This window comes from Rhyacophila brunnea, unplaced genomic scaffold (genome assembly GCF_057557595.1).
Source record: "Rhyacophila brunnea isolate RB1 unplaced genomic scaffold, BYU_Rbru_1.0 scaffold_11, whole genome shotgun sequence".
Classification (NCBI taxonomy): domain Eukaryota; kingdom Metazoa; phylum Arthropoda; class Insecta; order Trichoptera; family Rhyacophilidae; genus Rhyacophila; species Rhyacophila brunnea.
In genome coordinates this window covers 14,689,937-14,711,963 of record NW_028232763.1, presented here as the reverse complement: position 1 = coordinate 14,711,963, position 22,027 = coordinate 14,689,937, and the positions used below count along the sequence as shown (strand labels likewise).

The 22,027-nt window shown below is 31.3% G+C and overlaps 2 protein-coding genes across 2 annotated transcripts in view; one reads left to right on the top strand and one right to left on the bottom strand.

The window, feature by feature from the left end:
• Sap-r (prosaposin) overlaps positions 1 to 5,050 on the bottom strand; it is a 32,272-nt gene extending 27,222 nt beyond the window's left edge. Inside the window, exons 1-2 of the mRNA XM_085959215.1 lie at positions 4,876 to 5,050; positions 793 to 868 (exon numbers count right to left, since the gene is read on the bottom strand). Coding sequence (XP_085815341.1) covers positions 793 to 868; positions 4,876 to 4,924 — 125 coding nt within the window. The 5' untranslated portion in view covers positions 4,925 to 5,050. The remainder of the gene's footprint in view (positions 1 to 792; positions 869 to 4,875) is intronic.
• A 3,387-nt stretch (positions 5,051 to 8,437) lies between these two features.
• LOC147078396 (protein croquemort-like) overlaps positions 8,438 to 22,027 on the top strand; it is a 32,273-nt gene continuing 18,683 nt past the window's right edge. The window contains exons 1-2 of the mRNA XM_085959193.1: positions 8,438 to 8,732; positions 18,280 to 18,422. Of these exons, the coding sequence (XP_085815319.1) occupies positions 18,306 to 18,422 (117 nt within the window). The 5' untranslated portion in view covers positions 8,438 to 8,732; positions 18,280 to 18,305. The remainder of the gene's footprint in view (positions 8,733 to 18,279; positions 18,423 to 22,027) is intronic.

Sequence of the window (22,027 nt, the reverse complement as noted above, 5' to 3'; positions counted from 1 at the left end):
TGGATAACAAGACACCACTCATTAAACAAGTATGGGAACAATGGCATCCGTTATTTAATAAAGACAAATTCCATAATATAATTCCCTATACAATACATGATTGTTCTTTCATATTACCAACTATGAAAACTAATATTTATAATTAAATAATAAACTGTGCTCTTATATGACTGTGAGACATGCTACTATCTTGACATGACAATGTGTTCTGGATGCCGTCAGAGAGTGTAACACTCCGTACCATTGTGGCACAGCCTCAAGGGTTCCGTCGCCGACCCTTTCTCATCATGCACCGGTGTCTCAAAAGTGATCGCAACGCAGCTCTTGCATGGTGTAACCTTATGCTTGCCTTATGCCTCAAGATTGGGGCAGAACAGGGTGAAGTAAGTAATAAGTAAATATGGAATTATTCTTCGATCAGTAGGTAGGTACTATTCACCCTAGTCATGGGAAACGAGTCACTTAAATTACCAAAAATTCTCATCGAACGCATTCACAAAGAATGCTTGGATTTGCTTCTGTCTTCAGAGAATTCACAATGAAATGTCTGTCACGTTACTGCTTTTACAGTGTTCACGAAGTAGAATCTGACTCGTTCCTGCTTTCAGAGTATTGAATGTTGACAAAGACGTTAGCTGGATGGAAATGTATTTTTATTCATAACATCTGAATCAGTCATGATACATGCGCATAGAACCTGATGTAAAACTTGTTTCACGAGCATGTCTAATTCACTCCATGGTATTATCAATATTTTCGACTGGTATGATAATGAAAATAAATGCTACATACTTGATATCATCACACCAGTAAGACGGTCCCCACGTGCATTTGTTGGATCCCAGTAGTGGAGTGGCCAGGGAGACACCTATAATAATAAAAATTAAAAAGAGATCATTAGAAGGTGATATCAATTTTACAAATGATTTATCATTCATTTAATTTCAGTGCATGTTACAGAGGGGAGAAAGGTCACTCGGCAAATAAAACAATTTGCCAAAGTTATTATAATAATTGGGTTCATTGCTCCGCCAAAAAAAAAATGAAGATTTCAAATAAAATTATAAAATTAAGTTACGTGGGCCATCTGCTTATATTATAATAATCTACATAAATTATCCTTCATACTAAAATATAAACAACAAACGATACAATAATATTATTATCATTCTCGATTTTTAATGAAAAACATGTATTTTTATCAATTTAAATCAAAAGATCATAATGTAGATATTATACTATCCAAATTTATTATTTATTCTCATTATCTGAAATTTTTAGCAAGATTATTATCTGATAATCTCATTCAAACGACCTCTGACCATTGCAATATTAGATAAATAGTTTTTTTAACTTTCCTCCAAGTATTCAGTGAAATTTTGTGAAAAAAAGGTTTCGTCTATCATTCATGCAAATTATTACTAATAACTATTAACATTATATCTAGACTAAGGAGATAATGGTGATTTGAGGAATTATGGACCGCCCGCACTTTAAGGTATAATCTACACCCCCCACCCCGCCATAGTCCGTATTGCTGCATGCAGTGCTATAAAATTGTAGCCAAGATATGATGGTTCTAGTATAGATATGCGCTCTGAGGTACTTTAAAATCATAGCAAATTGATATGAAATATTATTATAAGTACTAATTAATAGACGGCGCCCAACCATATTATAATACTGTATAGTATTCAAAAGATCATCAAAACAAGCCGGTAATGCTCCCGCCAAATGTAACTTAAGATTATAAATATGCTGTGAGCCCTATGTTCAGGACTTGACATCCGGGTGGCGAAGGCGGGACCATCTGTCTGCCGAAGCTCCCGTGATGATTAGTCGATTTCCGTAATGCTGTGTAATTAAATATCTAATTAAAACTCCCGATTGTAAATGATGTTAAATTTCCCACAATATTGTTAAATATTAAGGGATGTTTTTATATAAATAAATATGGGATGCCTTCAGATTAAGTACTGATTGACTGAAGTAAAGATTTATTGTGAACTATCAATATTCCATCAATATTGTAGAGGGTGTAGTAATATGAATGGCAATGTTCACATCATAAAATCCAGAGTTTATGATGATTTGTGGAACAACTGTTGTATATTATATCCCTAGATATTCTCCGCTTGATTGACCCTTGTCTGTAGGAACATATCGCAAGTATAATAAATCTCTATCCAGTATTCAAGCTATATAATTAAGCATCTCTAGTGCATGTAAAGAGGACTCTTATTACAAATGCCATACCGTTAAGTTATGTTAAATACATGATTTTACAATAACAATTAATTGAATTCAATAAAGTAATTTAACAAGATAAAATCGTTAATTACTAATTTTGGATAATTATATCAGCTTTGTTGAACCGTGCCATAACAGTAAACATAAAACGATCAGTTAACGTTAAATTTTTGCCACTGCCCAATAGTCATCAAATATAAAAATATTATGAGTGTAAAGATTACAAATAATCAAAATATTTGTATCGGCGCAAATAGCCACAGTCACTGAGAAACTGTGACCTGCCGGGTTATCACAAGACAAACGTCAATATGCAAATAAACGAAAAAGAAAAACTCAACATAGAATCGTATGTATGACCCACATATGACTAGTTTTTGTAAATAGTTATTAATTGAAAGAAATAATTTCATTACAATAAACACAATACATAAATTCATAGATAACAAAGATTTATGAAAAGTATTCCAAAAATACATTAAGTAACCACAACATGCTTGTGTTTGGTTAGCTTTTTATTAAGTATGGGAAATTTAGGTTGCAGTGTTGCAGATAGTCACTACCTAATATCCCAATATACTAATATCCTCAGGGAAGGAATCATATTGCTATGCTAACAACAAGAATTCTTTTAAGTGCAACATCATGCAATACCCTAGTTTAAAAAAAATAATAATTGTGAACTTTCTGCATAAGGCTACATATTTATATCTATTTATGTGCTGTATTTTCTGTCAGTTCACATTATTAAGGCTAATTTTAATAATAATCACATTTAGTAGGAAATTTATAAAAACCGGTTATTAAGATATTAACATATTATAGTAAACTGTGAATCAAGAATGACATGATTCAAAAGGTTGTTATAATAATAATCTTTTAAAAAACATGATATTGTAATATACCAGATATTTTGCTCAAAATATTGGTTCTTTTATATAATTATAGAGGCTACTGACTAATAGAACATAAAAAGTTTGTAGATGCATATCACACCAGTTTTTTTTAAATAAGCACGTTAGATTGTGTAGGGAAAATAATTTCAATTCATTTCAAAGATAATAAAATAAAAAATGACCGATTCAGATTCCAGCGGGAAAGTTTGAAATATGCGTGTAAATAACAAAAGCGCTAGACTTTGAATCTCGGCAGATTTGATTTGGTAGGAAAAACTACTCAGACAGAGAGAAGATTTCTAAAAATGGTATATTATATTCATTGTGACTGTGTACAATAGAATAGGTAATGTATTAATTAAATGTGGCAAAATTGGGTTTTACTTAATTTTGGAAAAGTATAAGTGAATGGTCGTCGCAACAATTTCTGTGGGCATGTCTACATGCCCAGCGCAGTGACCTACAGGTTTATAATATTATTAATATCCACGAATTTAGTTTTTGGTTGATAGCTATTTCAGTTATGGTACCATGTACCATAATCACCAAGATTGTTATTGACAAAAAACTAAACTTGTGGAAATAAATATTATAATATATGTATAGTAAAAATCCATGACTATTACAGGAAATCTTTAAAATGCAATAGTATAATGTCTAATCATGACAATGTTTTCCATCTTCGGTGGAATAAAAAAAAACATGCGTCATCTGTATCGGAACATTTTTTTAGATTTTGGTAAATATAATATGCCCACGATGGCCGTGCGACTTACTCGTTGGCTTATAATGTCATGGGTCCCAGGTTTGATTGAATCTTGGGTCTGGTAAATGCACATATTGTTTTTCAATTTGTGTTTGGAGTCAGAGTATGGACCTAATAATAGGTTGTGCATGTGGTTAACATTCATTTCTTGTAAAAACAAAAATCTGTTAATACAAACCTCCACTCTATGGAGGCCCATATGATTGTATTAGGATCAGACATGGTCAAAAGAAAATACACTAAGCACTTACGTAGAATACCTAACCTAACCTAACCTTACCTAAGTACAGTAGTTTGTGTCAGGTATTGGTTTGGTTTTAGGTCTGAATAGAATATGAGCAGGAAAAAGATATTAAGTACTGTTTCGTTGATAAAAATGTTTTCATAAAAATATCAAAAAACAGTTTTCTTACAACTTTCAAATAGTTTTTATACAATGTCCATTTGTCCTTCGCACACAAATGTACATCGGTCTGACTAGACACAAGGAACAAAGTTAAATCTATAGGATCTATAATAGTAGGTAAACTGATTTAGTGCACAACAACCAGGAATGGTGGTTTTAATAGATAGCTTCACACGTTTTTGAACAAGTAAAGAAGCAATTTAATTAAATATATAGATACATATAGTTATATTATATTACAGCACTACCTACAGTCATTCATGAAGTTTCAATTACATACGCAATGTAATTAAGGATCATTTGTCATAATTAGAGTGGATTTATTATTTTCTTCGTGGACGTAATTAAGTAATTGAATTAAGAATTTATGGGAGGAATGTCACATTTAGAGGCAAAGCAACTAAAAACATTTCAATAACAGATAGAACAACAACAAAGGCAAGGACGCGTATGTCATCGTTAATCTATAAAAAAACATTTGTGACGCAAAACGTCAAAAGTTAATCGCATTTACAGCATAGGTTTCAAATTAAAAATAATATAAAAATATAACTCACCAAAACTAACGACGACTAGCGCTAGGCAAATAAAATTTATATTTGCCATATTTGATTACTTCATCAGTAGACTACACAATAGTATTAATAACACTCGAATAAAATTTTAATAACAATCTTTGTTCACTATCTGATTTGTCAAGTCAGAAAAGGTCAGCTGATACCAAGCGTGTTCGTGATGTCGTCAATAAACATTCATAATGTGTTCAGTTTATGAACTGTTTTTCCCTAAAATTCGGTGAAACATTAAATTATTTAAAAAAAAAATTAACTTTCTTTACACATACAACGAAGTCGTCGGTGAATTGAATCCGACTGATGTAAAACTGAAGAGCGTCAGTTATAAACTTGAAAACGGAAATATGTCTTTGGGTGAGCTCAAATCACCAATCTATCGATCTGCAATCAAATACTTTACCACTGAGCTGTCTCTAGGCTTTTAGATTAGAAAAAAATATCTCTAGTAGTTATACTAAAATGCGATAATATTTAACACGACGATGTGTAAAAATAATGCCTTGGTTGGGCTCAAATCACAACTGAACAAGCTATTCTGCTCAATGTGTTAGTGCTAGGCCAGTGGTCGGCTAACTCGTCAGTCAACAGAGCCAAATAATATCAACAGCACAACGATTGAGATTCCTTTTGAGAGCCAAATGTCTTAAACTAAACTTAAATATTATGTAGGTACATACACTGTTTATTAACTTAATAAACTTTAGTTGAAGTTTTATGTCTTAATCAAACTATATGTACACTGAATAAAACTTGATATCATACGTAATTATGATCTTATTTATTGATAAAAATTAAATTTAAATCATGACAATGACTGACAAACATTTAATGTGAATAATGGCTTTGCATCTCCTTGGAAAGTTTGTGTAAGTCAGGTTTGTATGTTGTTGTTTTCAATTTTAAGCACGATTCCAGGTTCTCATCATTAAGACGACGTCTCAATTTACCCTTGATATCCGTTCTTATAAATCTTTTTACTAACCACAAAACTTGCAATATTAACATTGTTGGAAGGTTGTATTCAGTAATTAAATACAGAACGTGATTTTTCTCCACTATTCTAAAGTTCCTAAACTGCTTCCTTCTTGCATCACCGACAGGATATTTAATGCTAAATGACGCGATAGGGCGTGTTTAGTTGTGAAGTATCTCTCCAAATTTGACTTCTTCTTATGCGCCAATTTTTTCCCGACAAATAATACAGGTCGATAGGCCATTTAAGTTTTGAATAAACGCGAAAGTCTCGGTCGATTCAACTTTAAATTCACGGTTTTCGTCTTCCGTCTTTCTTTGCTTCTTCTTTGTAGCCATGTCAAATAAGGCAGAGAGCATTTGTGGCAGAGCCGCACACAAGGGGTCAAAGAGCGACACGTGGCTCGCGAGCCGCAGTTTGCCGACCACTGTGCTAGACCAAAGTGCTTGCCAGACAAATCGTAAAGGATTGGATATTTGCAGACCAACTCGATCAATTTTTGTTTTAAAGTTTTGATCCATCAATCCACGGATTGCTTCCGCTGCGCCACTATGATATGCACGTACGACTGAAAGCAAGCTGAAACACATAAAATGAAGGTATAAGTTAGATAATATTTTACCAGCTAATAATTATACAAAAAATATGGTTATCAATATTCTTATTTTAATTACTTAATACGAAATCAATTATCATTGTTTATGATATAAGGATATAGAAATATGTACCTACTAGGGGTGAGTTGGAAATACTGTCACCAATTTGTGTACTCAAGTTTAGGGTGAAATTATCCATACTCAGGATGTGTGGCCCAATAAACTTATTCCAAAAAACTTGTGATGATATCATCGCGAGTCGCTGTTCTGTGCATTCGCCAGTTGGTAGACTTTCAACACTATTGACATTAAATGCGCGCGAACGAGATAGCACTTTAATATAGGTATATTTTAATTTATTAGTCTATTGCGTTCGAATGTATGAATAATAGGTCATAAATTTTGTGTCGAAGCACAGTGGTGAGATGACGCACAGGCTTAGGCTTGTTATGACCGCTAAAAACATGTTTAAAATTTAAAAAAAATCACTGTTATTCATTGTTGTTGACTAGAATATTGTAACATAATAGAAAAACAACTCATAAATTTAAAATGTGTTTTTAATAATTTTATAATAAATGTAACGTTTCGACAAGCGGAGCTCAGCATATTTTTAGCGATTCTACTGAAGCCGACACACAGTCTGAGTTTCCTGAGCCGATACGTATTTCAAAAACTAATATGGAGCTGGTTTTAGTTTCAGTTGAGTATGAAACTTTTATCGCATACGCACGCCAAACGCTCTATATAGTATTCCAAATACTAGTAAGTATTTTGGAACAAGTTTCTATAGGTACTAAGTATTTTTTATACAGGTAGTAAGTATACTTAGTCTTCAAAATCGACCAGTTTTACCATCTCTAGTACCTACCGTAAACTTAAAAAGTTTTTAAAATCAAATCATTTCACTTTACCACCTACCTACTCCCCAAAGTCTAAAGGATATTGATTCTTGAGCTGCTTCTTTTCCTTACATACAAACACAGAAAAATTAAGTTTTGTACGTATATTTGCGTTGCGTATATACATTGTATTTTAGTCAGCATTGGGATATATCTCTATTTTTTCAGATTCTTCTTCGTATTCTTTATTTCTCATAATACTAATAATGGTTAAAATAAATTTTAATCACAACTTTTTGTCTTCAGTCAAGTCTTCGATTAAAATATTTCCCCGTTTATTGATAAAGTTTTATATCTGGCAATAATTGGCTGTTCACATTAGCTACGAAACCAAAATTATTGACATTGTCAATGTTAGAAAATGTAAAATTATTAAAATATATAATTTTAAATGAATATTTTATATATTATTTGGATTCACAATAATAAACTACATAAATAATGAAATTTGTTTCTTTTTATATTTTTATAAGAACTCTTTGTGGATTTGGATCAATAAAATTTAATAACGGAAAACTAATTTAAGGGTCTGGCAACCATTTCGATCAAAATTATTAGCCTTTTTTGAACTGTCAACTTTACTATCGAAACAGTGTTGCCAACCGTACTATAATTATAGTATTTGTACTATAATTTTGGTCCGCGTACTATGTACGATATAAAATAGGTATAGTACGGCCAAAATACTATAATTTTGAAAATCGTACTATAATTTTATATAAAAGTACTATAATTCTGCATTTGCCATTTCGCAATCGAGTGGTCTTCGAAAATTTGGAAATCTGCGGCCCGCGGCGAAATATTTTTCCTAAAAAAAACAAGCCGACCATGAAAATTTGGGAACGTGCGGCCCGCGGCGAAATATTTTTCCTAAAAAAAACAAGCCGACCATGAAAAATTGGGAACCTGCGGCCCGCGAAGAAATATTTTTTCTAAAAAAAACGAGCCGACTATGAAAAATTGGGAAAATTTTCATTTTCAAGAGATGACAACGCGTACTATATTTTATCCCCAAATACTATAATTTTGGAGGCTCTGTACTATAATTCCACTTTCAAAATATGGCAACACTGTATCGAAATGACGTGCGGACGATGTTGAAATGGACAAGGATTTTACGATGAATGACTGGAGAGACAAAAACTATGCAAATACAACTACAGCATTGCAAAATATAAGTTTGTCACGGAATGATTAAAACATTGATGAATCATTAGTGTTTTGAAATATTTTTATTTTACCCAAAGTGTACGAAACATGAATGTATTTATAATAATATTATTCATTTCGTATAATAGTAGTGTATGAGAATTGAGATGCCTCAGAAAATAGCAATAAATCACCAAGAAGATTCACCAAGCAATTAAGGTATGCGTTTTCAACAATCGATTTCCTAATTATATCTTGATTGATTTGTTCAAAAACATGTCTTTGTACTTAGGTATATTATGTCAGTATACTTTATTGGATTAATTGTGTTAATTAATGCGTCGTTGATTTTGTAGTAAGTAGTGCATTACATTACTTAACTTTTACCAGGTAAGCATTTGTTAATTAAATTTAGTGGGTAGGCTAGCTTTACGTTTACATTCTACTACTTAGGTATCATTATTAAAACAAAATTTATTGAAACGCATTTTGTTGTTACTTTCAAGAGTGAAAATTTATTGTGTTGAACTCATGCCATACTGTTGTCATCCTTGACCTGTGTGTAAGTATATTTGATCTTTTTTGTGATAATTATTTTCTTTTATTCATTTTATTAATAAAACTAATTTCAAAAAAATTCATTTAATATTGTCGAGTTTGTATTAAGTACAGATAGGTACTTACTAACTTGTTATATTTTTGATGGGAACTAATTTAATAGAATCAATTCAAACGCTGCTTTTCTCGAGTTTGGTCAGTTGTAATCTATTATAATTATATGAAGTGTAATAATTAAATTGGTTAGGGACCTATTTAATTTCAGTAGACTAGTGTCGTTGCTCGATAAAATTACTGTACAGATCAGCGTTTCCCAATTAATTTTAGTCATGGAACTTTATTATGTATGTGGAAGTGTTGAAAAAGAACCATATTTTTCTCCACAGCTGAAATTGATGTTTACATTTTTTTAAGAGTGATAGATATTTTTTTTAATTGGCTCTACAATCTTACGTGGATCTGGGCTGCTTCATGAAGAGCTTTCTTGTTTTTATGAGAAATACTTGTTGGCTACATATTCAACCTATTACATCTAACATCTATAAATAGCAGTGGCGAAGGCTCCATACAAGTGATTATTTAAAGTCTACCTTGTAATAAAAATAGATCTTCAAGTATTGAATTTAGAAAAAATAAAAATAAACGACAGTGCCATCTGTTCTCAGCTATTGATTAATACGATTATTTTGAAGGATTTCAGGATATATTTTGTATGACCGGCAGGTTACGTGACATCGGCTCAGTCTAGCGAGATGTGTAATATGGTAAGCTTCAACAACGAAGCCTAAAATCTTTGCGTATAATATTGTCTGTGACTGCAGCTTTGTCCAAAATAATTAATAATAAGATAATTCAAAAGAATAATTTGTGTGTGAAATACCTAGATTGTTTTTAAAAATAAAATATCTCATAATTTTTATTTATCAGTTAGTTCAGTTATAGACTAACATAATTTTTTCTTGTCAGCCGAGATCAATATCTCGAGACCAATATATGAATGGTATTTTGATTTCTAAGATTTGTGATCTAAATTCAGCGTATTATTGTGTTTTCTGAGTTTGGATAAATTATCTTATATTATATCTAAGTCATTCATCAGTGTTTTAAATGAGGCGTCTAATTCCAAAAAACGATAAGTCCACATTTGGTCAAAATCGAGAAAAAAATACGCACGTATTCTTTGTATAATTTTACACAATATGTATTGATCTATAAATTCCAAAACGTGACATAACCCTACGAAAAAAAATATTTTAAGTCTCGATTTATTACAAAAAGCGCCAAGTCCGTGTTTCATATTATTTAAAGCTTGGTTGATTTCGCGCGTGTTTAATTCAACCAATAAGGGAACGTTCAACATTGAAAAGGGCGTCTCCCATGCCGTAGCATCTGGTAAACTTATGACAGTGCCACGGAAATATGTGCCTTATGCGGCGTAAATTAAAAAGTGAAGTACAAATAGCGCTACATCTAATTTTATTTTGCCTATATTTATTACATTTAAGAGTTTATCGGCTGAAACAAATTGCCATTTGGTTCTAATTTCGACATAGAATACAACGGAGAAAATAATCTCACGTTAAAACAAATAATTGGAGCTTGAAACATAAAAACGTTGTTTCCCGAAAATATTGAATTGTGGACTTGTCGGTTTTTGTAATTAGACGCCTCAAATATGTAAGTATTTTAAAATGTCTAGTTTTAAAATACTTAAACTTAAAGGAAGGAGGTTTTCAAAGATTACATATTTTGAGCATATTATGTTAAAACAACATGTGAATTTGCCAGATCCGGGATTCAAACCCGAGACCCATATGTTATTGCGTTACTACATCATTTAATTTTGTGAATACATCAACAAGATATCGAATTTTTGATAATCGTCGTATGTTTTTTAATCAAAATCTATAGATCTAGAAAATATGTTAACTTTTGCCACAGTTTTGCAACATTCGAACGAGGAATTTATCTCTCAATGCCTCGAAGGCAAGAGTACGGACGAGTGGTGGTTACACATATCTTCAACTATAATTTTAAATCATCCTAATGCAATTGACCACTTCGTTCAGTATAGTTTTATATTATGTGTTTGAAATATTTTTAACTAGTCGATTCAATCCTTTTTTCAATATTATCCAGTTTCATCCAGCAGTGGATTGAAACAGGCTGATGATGATGACTATTAATTATTCACATAATATAAAAATAAATATGTAGGTGTATGAATATCTTAAGCTCATATTACAATTCGAACAATAGTTTCAGGGCAATCACCTTTTTATCTGGAATTTACATAACTTGCACAATTCCTGATTACAAGTAGGTACCCACCTGTTGTTGAATAGTAATATTTCCCTTACCGCACATTAAGTTATTTTACAAAACTCTTATCACAATAAAATTTTTTCTATACTGCGGTGTATCGAAGTAATCTTTAAACATTCTAGCCACGCATAATGCCGGGTCCACACTGGCAACATGTCGCCGTCAACCTCGTTAAATTTTACGATCATAATTGCTTAAGAAATTTTACGATAATTATCCTACTTATCGTAAAATTTAACGAGGTTGCCGGCAACATGTTGCCAGTGTGGACCCGGCATAAGAGACTATTGGTTTCAAAGTCAGTTATTTCCATTTTTACTTTTTTTGATATTTTTCTTGATTCATAATATCATAATATGATGGAAAAGTACACACAGAAACAGAACATAATATTATGTATATTTATAAAATATCAAATCAAGCTCTGTTTGTTAGTGAAATAGTATTAACTGTAGGTTGATTGCAAAGTTGGTTATATTCATCAGCTGCCATTTTCTATATTTTTCGACCAACTTTAAACATGATTTTTTAATACTTTTAATAACAAAAATCATATTTATATTGCTATTTGCTATTTTTAAATTCTTTATTAAATGCGTTTATTAATACGCTTGAAGGTTTTTTGCGATTATCTCAAAATGGTGGAATATGGAGGTAACCGACTTACGAAACTAATAGCCTATTTTATAGAATATTTTCTTTTTGAATATATTGAAACAAAGTTAATAGATAGAAAAATGCGAATGGTAAAATACAGTATCGCAAAATTCATTAAAATTAATTAAACAACCCATGTTAAAAGTTGATAAAATAATATAAAAAAAATGTGGAATATGACTGACTTTGCAATCAACCTACGGTTTAATTCTATCTTAATTAATAACAAATAGAGCCGGCTTTGATTGTTAATGTATATACGGATGGTGGAAAAATACTTGGGAGAACCAAAACCGCCCTTCATGCTCTAGCAATATTATCACAATTACACACGATGAAGATCTTTTGTGTTATATCATTCGTTCTCGGTCCAAAAGGTATAATCATAAAAAAACGCTCAGAGCATTCTTATATTAAATATTGAGTATTCGTTTATTCTGAATTAAACTGAATAAGACCCAACTCTGTGTGTATTGTTATTCTTTTTCTCTCCTTACTACAACAGGCAATCTCTACTTACATCTAGTTAAACGTGTCGATTGAAAAAATAATCTATAGATTTCATTCAGTTGGACTCAGATACATAATTTGGAATTAAATTTTGAAATTTCACAGATTGGGGAATTTTACAAATTCAAGGTAGGTAATTTATATATACGTAATTAACTGTCAAAAATTATCAAAATGTTATCAATAATGAATTAGCCGCTACTGTATGTCTCACGTAGATTATATTATATCTAGCAGATTATTAAATATCAGTTTAATATGATCATTCAATAGGTAATGCTGTCGTGGCGAACCAATGGGCAAGGTTCAAATTTTACATTCCAAAAGTGGAGTTGTTTTTTATACTCAATTTATCTAAAATGTATTATTTTTTTTTTAAATTTACTTAATTTGGCAGTACTGACTTGTTTACATTAGTTAACAAAAAAATAAAATTACCTATTGCAGTTTATACTTTTAAAGAAAAAAAAAACTTTTAAAAGAATTCAACTCAGTAATTATGTGATATGTTTAATTCAATGGAAAATTAGCAAATCGCTATATTGACAATCTTTAGCTAAATATAATAATATGACTATAATCAACTATTTTCATCGTGTGAATTATTTCAAATGGAAAGCTTTACATTGCCTTCGTATTTGTTTGACTGAAACATGTGTCTTATAAACCGCACCACGTTTTCAATTTTTTTTTAACTACTTACATAATATTATACATTTCTAAAACAGACAATTATTGTAACTTGTTTAATAGTCATTATTTATTAAGAAAATCTATGATTTTGGTTTGTTTGCAGGAATCTTTGATTTTCATACAGTTCAAATTTTCCTAAGAGCTATTATATCGTTATATTCCAATTCCCATTGGTCGATGTACTCCAATAAAATTTCAACAGAAGTCAGTACCGTGTCTGACTAATGCGATTGATAATTTTTTCTTCCTCACTTTCAGTCTCATTCTCTTTCTCTTCCGGTTGAATGAGATTGGAAATAATATCCGCGTCACTCATTATTTGCAAACCTGGATCACGGGAATCATATTCTAACCACTTATCAATATTTTCTCTATCAACATTTTCAAAGTCATGTAAATTTATTTGCACACATTTCAGATACTATTTCACTTGTCTCAGGCTCGATAGAATCCAAAAAATCACTTTCTACATTTGGTAGAATTTTCCTTCATGATCAAACGAGTGTTATTGACTTTATTTTGTACCAAGATTGAGTTACTCCATGTGTCGCATCCAGTATTGTGATTTTTTTTCAGAATTTAATTAAAACGTCATCTTTGTTGCAAAGGTTTAATGAGACGACCCCTTGATTGATGGGTTAAAGATTAGGTGGTAAAAATTATGCAACCATAAGGCCGTCGTCCTTTTTCAATATGCTTTCATTTGGATGAGAAGGAGCATTGTCTAATAACAGCACTGCTATCTATGGTAATCCCTTACTTTTCACAAAATCTCTCCTGGAACCCATTTAGTTTTGAACCAATCTTCAAAGATCCTTCTATCCATCCATGCTCCTTTCTGGTTGTGATAATCAACTTATTTCTCTTATTTCTGTTCCGCTATATGATCTTGATTTTTTCGCTTTTCCAGTCACCAAAAGTTTCATTTTGTGTGCACCAATTATTGTGATACGTTCTTTAGATGATTTATGACCTGAAATGGATGTTTCTTTAGATAAAGCAAGTGTTTTTGTAGGCAAACACTTCCAATATGCTTGTCTCATCGGTATTATATATTTGATCGAATTGCAAACCTTCCGATTGTAATTATTCTTCAAATTCGATGCGGAATTTATCAGTGGTGTCAACATCTCCACTGTAACGTTCTTCCTGCATTGTAAGTTCCCGAATACCATGTCATTCTTTTTTTCTTTAAATTAAATTCATTCACGGATAATCCTGCAAACCGGATAACCCACACACGGATGATCAGGAGTAGAGATTGCAATACTGGTATTTCAAAACCGGTATACCAGTATCTTTAGATACCGAAATACTGGTTTTAAAGTATTATAAGAAAGGTATTTAATGTGGAAACAAAATGTATTAATTAACATAAAAAGCTTAACATGACGTAATTTTTTTGTAGGGTTATGCGATATCAGGTTTACCTCCGTGGCCCTTCATTGTCCTTAGTGACCAGCAATGACACATGCTATAAAATATTAATATTTTAAAGATATTTATATATATTGGTAGATATTTCTGTTTTTTTTTAAATTATTTTACGAATACCGGTATTAACACCGGTATTCAATAGGAAATACTGAAATACCGGTATTGGTATTTTCATCCGCTATTGCAATCCCTAATCAGGAGTTTATTGTATATTCAACTTTTACACCATTGTGGAAAATAGTTTGGCATACCTGAAGTAGTGCGTACTTGGTTTTAATTTAATAATAATTATAGAAGATAATTGATTTTTGAGTGAAAAGTTCAATTTATAATACGTAATTATGTCAGGCCATAATAAATTATTATATCAATGTAATCCCAGCTTGATTTGATACTGAGATAAGTAAGTCAAATATTGGAATGTTTATCTCAATATAAATGTTTCTATATTATTATATTATATATTATGGAATGTCCATAACAAGTGCACTATGAACATTTATTAAATGCATCAATCATTGAAATGAATATTAAGGTGCAAACGCAGCACATGTGTGTTTCTATTATTTTATATACACATTTGCAGCCAAGGCCAAAGTTGCAGGATGCTATTAGTAGGCCATCTTTTATTACAACTAATTAGGGGTGGAAACCTGACATTGTTTGTCATTCTGTGTTACCATTTTTATTTTTTATTATAACTACAAGATGAAACCTTAAAATCATTTTGTAATATTTAAAGAGTTTTATACCTATTTATGGTGCATATATATATTTATTGCACAGAACAGATAATAAATAGAATTCCGATAGGCTATATACCAATACAGTAAATTTTGAAGCATGGTTTTGAATGTGTGAGTGTCCTACGAAAATGAACCACGCATTATAGACATGCAATAGTGTGTGTAATACACCAATATTAATTGAGCGTCGATCCATAAACCGAGAGCAGTATTATCAGTATTCGACGTATGACGTATTCTTGACACGTGTTTAAATTTATCCCGTATTCTTCCTTACTCGAGATCGGTTGCCAGCTTCTCTTTACCCATTAGGTATTTCAGTTCCCATTATTTCTGAGTTCCCTGATTTATTGCCTGAAAATGTCAAAAGTCAAATCCTGGGTCACTGATACCAACCTTTATGGAAGTGTATTATATCAAAAGAAAAACGTTATTAATAGTACCACTCACAGAACCGATTAATAAATAGAATTCCGATATGCTATACCCCAATACACTACATTTTGACGCAGGGTTTTGAAGCGTGAGTGTCCTATGAAAATTAACTACACATAGACGTGCAATAGTGCGTGTTGCAACCATCAAATACATCAATATTGAATGAGCGTCGGTGCATAAACCGAGAGCAGCAGTAGCAGAACGAACGATAAGCTTAGAATAACGTATTCTTGACACATGTGTTTAAAGTTTATCCCATATTCTTCCACACTCGAGATCGGTTGCTTGTTACTCCACACCCGTATTTCAGTTCCCATTATTTCTGAGTTCCCTGGTACCACTAGTATATATCATTGTTTTTTGTATTCACGTAAGTAGGTATATAAACCTTCAGTTAATGCAAATTTGTCGGTAGGTATCTGAAAAATCTTATTTTGTATTTTTGAAACTTACTTATCTTTATCTTATATCTATATGTAAAATAAAACATTTAAATATTACGCTTAACTTTATGACATTGTGTTAAAAATTAAATTTTATATACTTAATGTTTTACAAAAAGTGTTCATAAACTGGCATCTGAAAATCTAAGTTCGGTCGTGCCACAAATTTTCATCAAAAAACTGAAATGTCCTTTTGACATTTCATATTGATTTTCATAGCAACGCACATAATATATAACAATTTAGTTGCTAGGACCCCTTTAGCCAATAATAAATAGTGTTTTGTTTCAATGTTTTTGTTGTAGAAAAAAAGAACAGCTCTATCTAATATGTTTTATTCAAAATCATTGGGTATACTGTAGACCGATTATTCTCAAAATGCAGTTGCATGGATACCACAAATATTTATAATTAATAATGTGATTAAATTGATTATATATTTAAAATACATCTATAAATCTTAAAATTGACATTGGTGTATCTGTTGTAATGTTTTAAATTTTTTAATATTCTAAATTGTTCTCTGATATCAAAATTATTGTAAGATTTATAATAAAGATAATAATAGGATTAATGTAAAATTCAAGATTATATTATTTAATATAAAATAATATAATGATATAAATATTTCTTTTCATGAAGATGTCTTTAAGTCTATTATCTCTATTCACTATGCCATTATAGTGTATTATCTACTTGCTAGTGTATGTTAAATTGTGGAATATGTATATGTGTGTTGGTAAAGTTTTGCCATACATTTATGTATTGTATTTCAAAGTGGTGGCTGTTGATAAACTCACAATATATTATATACAGAGCAGGATAAAGATATAGGCCATGTAATTATAATATTATCAAAATATCTTTAAGCTTATGTCTTGTCAATTTATTTCTGTAAAGCAGTTTACGCACAGAAAATAAACGCAATACCAATTAAAAATTTCAACAATATCTTTCAAATTGATTTGCATGTGTCAACTGCAACATTCAAATGTATGAGACGTCATTGTAAGTAAACTATATGTGCGAAAGTAGTATCTTGAATGTTCATTATACCAGTGCTCCGGATGGATCCAGTGGATCAAAGTGATGAGTTCTGTCTACATTGAGTTTGTATTTTTAAAGTTTGTTCTGTACTCTGTATGTAACTGACGCTTAAGATACTTTAAGACAGAAATTCTGGAATATCTTCCAAACAAAAACTCGTAGCAGTTCCTCGTGTATTGGAGGATAGTTGTATTGAACTCCAGATATTTGAATGAGAAATAAAAAAAAAATTATAACACTTATCGCTTCGTTGAATTCTTACTATTGCAATTTGAATCACTCCTGATGTCAGGCCATAAAACACAAGAAATACAAAGTCCGCTAAATGTCCTCAAATATTGTGCATTTCGTTTACATAACAAACTTTAATAATTATGATGTAAATATAGAAAATAACACAATCTTTAACACATTTATCCTATATTTTTCAACACTCGAGAATTGTACCTTCTTACAGCCACACCCAGAAGGTAACCCAATTCCCTTGTTTTTGTGTTCTCTTGTAAAAGCATTAGGTACGTTTATTTAAATTGCAAATGAAAAAAATTCCTTGGCGGAATTTGAAATTTATCCATTCAGCTATCAACCCATCTGAAGGGTTGACAGCTTAACAAATAAGAGCACTCACCCAGAAAGTGAAAGATGTTTTTTTTTTTTTTAAATCTAATATAAGGGTATGTAGTGTTTCTGTGAAACATCCTGTATTTGAGTCTCGCCACATTAATCAAATCGGTTATAGGATACAAAATTATTATAGAAGCCATGGAATATCACCTTTTATTTTAGCTATTTGTGTGTGCGCTTTTTAAAAATAGCCCATTTCTCTGTCCTGTCCTGTATAATGTTTATCTGTGAACTCGATGAGTGTAGAGTGGCCGATATTTTATTATTTTTCTTGTTAACAATTTGCAGATTCAGCCCATTCATTTGCGGTAGTGATGGCGTGCAGTAAAGTTGGGCTCTATGTCCAATTTGGATTCGGGATAGTGATATTGGTAGTGTCAATTGTACTAGTAGCTGTGTGGCCATCTATCTACTATGGAATTCTTTCTAATGTAAGTTGTATATTATTTAAATTATAATATTTTTTTTTATTGATTTTCTTCTGGAAGTTATCCAATTTAAATAAGTGATATTTGTTTGTTTTAAATAATATTCATTCATTCACTTGTATGGTGTCCGGATGTAAATGAAAACATAATAATGTCTACAGAGACAACACCACAGTCACTAAAACAAAATGTCAACAAATAGTAGTCTTAGTTTAATGAAAACAAATACAGTACTCTCTCAGTAATCCGGCACCCCAAAAACCAGACAAGTGTCCAATTAGTGAAAGCGGCGGATTATAGTGCATACATACAAAATATGTATAAAATTAAAACAGGTATTTCATATAAATAGTTTTTTTTTTGAGAAATTTGTACTAGCAATTTACAGTTTTATTTATAATCAAAATCAAGTATTTACTAAATTATACATATTTATAAACTAAGTAGATTAACTAAATATTTAACAGTAAATTACTTGACTCAACCAGTTGTTCAGTGAGGCAGATTTTCTTGAATGGCTTAGGATTCCTGGCTTTCCCTATGACCAAAAGGTTCAGTTTGTGTGTCCCGGTTGCATTGAAGCACGGCATAATTGTGATGCTGTCCTTGGGCACTTTCCTCCCTGGTACATTACTTTCTTCGCGAATGTACTTTGTACGAAGGAGAAGTTTCCAAAACAAACCCGTCTCATCTGCGTTGTATACTTGTACGCGGCGGACTACTGAATTTGACAATTGAATACCGGCGAATTATAGAGCTTGATTTTGTGCTTTCAACTAGTAAAAATAACGGCGGATTATAGTAGTTATCAGATACTCAAGCGGCGGATTACTGAGAGTGTACTGTACTTATGTATGACTGACAGTTTAGTTTACACTTTTTATGTCAAATCTTAAACAGCCTACCTCCACTATTCGCCGTTGGTATATTATGAAAGTGCAGGGTGACTTTTAGTTCTACAGAGATCACCGCTAAGATGTTCACCGTAATGATAAAATGGTACAGCTATAATTCTAATGTTTACATTAGCTATAAGCCATTCGGCATTGCAGGTTCATCTGTAGCAAGCGTGACACTTGTGATCTGAAATATATTTTTCGGATTAACTCAGTGACAAAAAGCCTTACAAGGCTAAAACAAGATTTTATAGTATGTTCGTGAAGTTATAAATTACTGCAAATAAGTAATCAAAGCAAGAATGTCGGGCCGTCACAGATGATATTAACTTTACCTATTCAACCATACTAAGAATGTTTTGGAATAGTTATTAAATATTGTAATGCAGAGTCCGATAGTTTCTGTCTTTATTAGCTCAAACTCTTTGATTTGACCTTATTTTATATAATGACACATTTGCTTCTATTGGTAATCTTTTGATAAAAAATGGATTAGGTATCATTGTCACAAGAAGATTGATTAGTTTCATATGACTAGTGTTCATGTTCATGTTCTATTATCAATTATCATTGTTATATTATCATTGCTTCACCCCACTCAATACACCGTAAAAGTAGTCTGTACTGACCAGAAACCCGTAACTGCATGTTCCAAAGTGACAATTATTGTATGAAAATACCATTCTGTTAACAGCGGTTGTGTTTTTTCTGGATTGGTGCCAGTGATGAAATCCTATATAAAAAAGTAAACCTAACTCCTCCTATTTAAGATATTTGAAAGATTAATGACCCACAAGTAGTAGTAATTTATTTTGTTTCAATTCAGTCAGAAGTTAGCCATGTGGTCAGTGTTTCAATGTTCAAGTTGGGTAGGAGATTGATAGAAAACCAGTTATTAATTATCTCATTATAACATTTATCATTTATTTTGAAAAGACTCAATAAACATATTTTTATATTATACATTCATAAGTGTTCATAGGTATAGGTAAATCGGTGTACAGTGGCACCATCGGGATGGTAAAAGCGGCTTGCAGTTGTAGTGGTAGGTATCATTTGCTAGCATTGCAAGAGGCATTGCAGCATAGAAATCCAAAACGTCTGCGAATCGCCTATGATTCCACTGTGTACTGATTTACCTATAGTGCATCTATTGATGGCATTTGATAACATTTGATTGTAGGGATGTTGTTGAAGAAATACATAATATATATTTATTATCTATGACAGTATTGGCGAACCTTTTTACGTACGGGTGGCAAAATTTTCCAAATAATATTTTTCGACTGTCTGACGTGCCAAGCAGTTTTTCATGGCGAAAAAAAAAGTTTTCTAAAAAGATTGTTTTTAAGAATTCTTTTATAAAAGTATAAAAATTACAATTGAGCTCTTGATATTCTATCTTTCACCGTATTTCTAGCCAAAGGCATATCTTTTATTCTTAGAATATTTTTTTTCCTTGTTTTCAAAATTCTCAGAGATCGTTTAAGCATTTAAACCACTATTCTTTCATATTATATTCTCCATCACTGAACGGTTTTCCATGTTTGAGGCAAAATAACAAGCAGTTATTATTTGAATGACTGCCGATAATTAAATTCATAAGGTTTGTTGATTGAATAGTTTTATTTTTAATTGCCCGATCCTACAGACTGACCTATGCAATTATTGTATATTTACATTAAACTTAATGATTTTCTTCAAAAGGATTTGCCTGCTATTTTTTATACAATGCGATTTGTCATTTATGCATGAATTTTGTCGTTTCCATTTGTGCATTAATTGGTAAACATAATATGAAAAACCGAAGAAAATACGCATGGCTATATCATCATTATTTTTTAATGTTATATAAATATAGATAAGTAATAAGTACAAAATCATTTTTTAAATATATTTATCTTGAAGATATTAACCTTTTCTCTTCAAAATTAAACATTCGCGTGTCATGCAAAATCATCTCGCTTACCACTAGTGGCACGCGTGCCATAGGTTCGCCATCCCTAGTCTATGACATTATATTATCTATTTAGAGTTTTGTAACTAATTAGAACTTAATGAGCTGCATATTAGTACCATTTATGGTGTTGCAGCATTCTAGTAGCTGTGATATATTATAATAATATAGAACCCTTAAAATAAGTAAAGTTAAGTAAAATTTACTTTACAATTCTGGGGATGCTTTCCATCTACAGCATCTATGGACAGCACGATATTTGTAACTATAATATTATATCGTTCGACAAACAGTATATGACGTAACCCACCAATTTTTTTTTGATTCGAGTAAGGAATTTTAGTATACGCATCTGTGTAAAATATCAGAATAGTTTTCTTTTAAAATAAAAAAAATCAAATTGTCATTCTATTCTATACATTCTATACACAAGAAATTCTATACATGAAAACAATTTCAATAGTATATTGTATGTCTACCAAGCGAGATATAGAACATTTAGATTTTTATTTAGTCTGCGTCCTATGCCACAAAAATGTACAGAAGATACTATTTACAACTTCATCATAGATTGCATTGTTTACAGTTTTTTGTGCCTCTTGTAAAATTTGTGAATTGTGGGTTACGACATCTTAAGCAGCATTTAGACCAAGCGAGCGAATCTTCGTTCTTCCCCCACTCCAATGAAATTCTCTTGACATAAACGCTTTTTGTCAAGCAAGCGAGCATTCTTTTGGATTCTACGGATATTCACT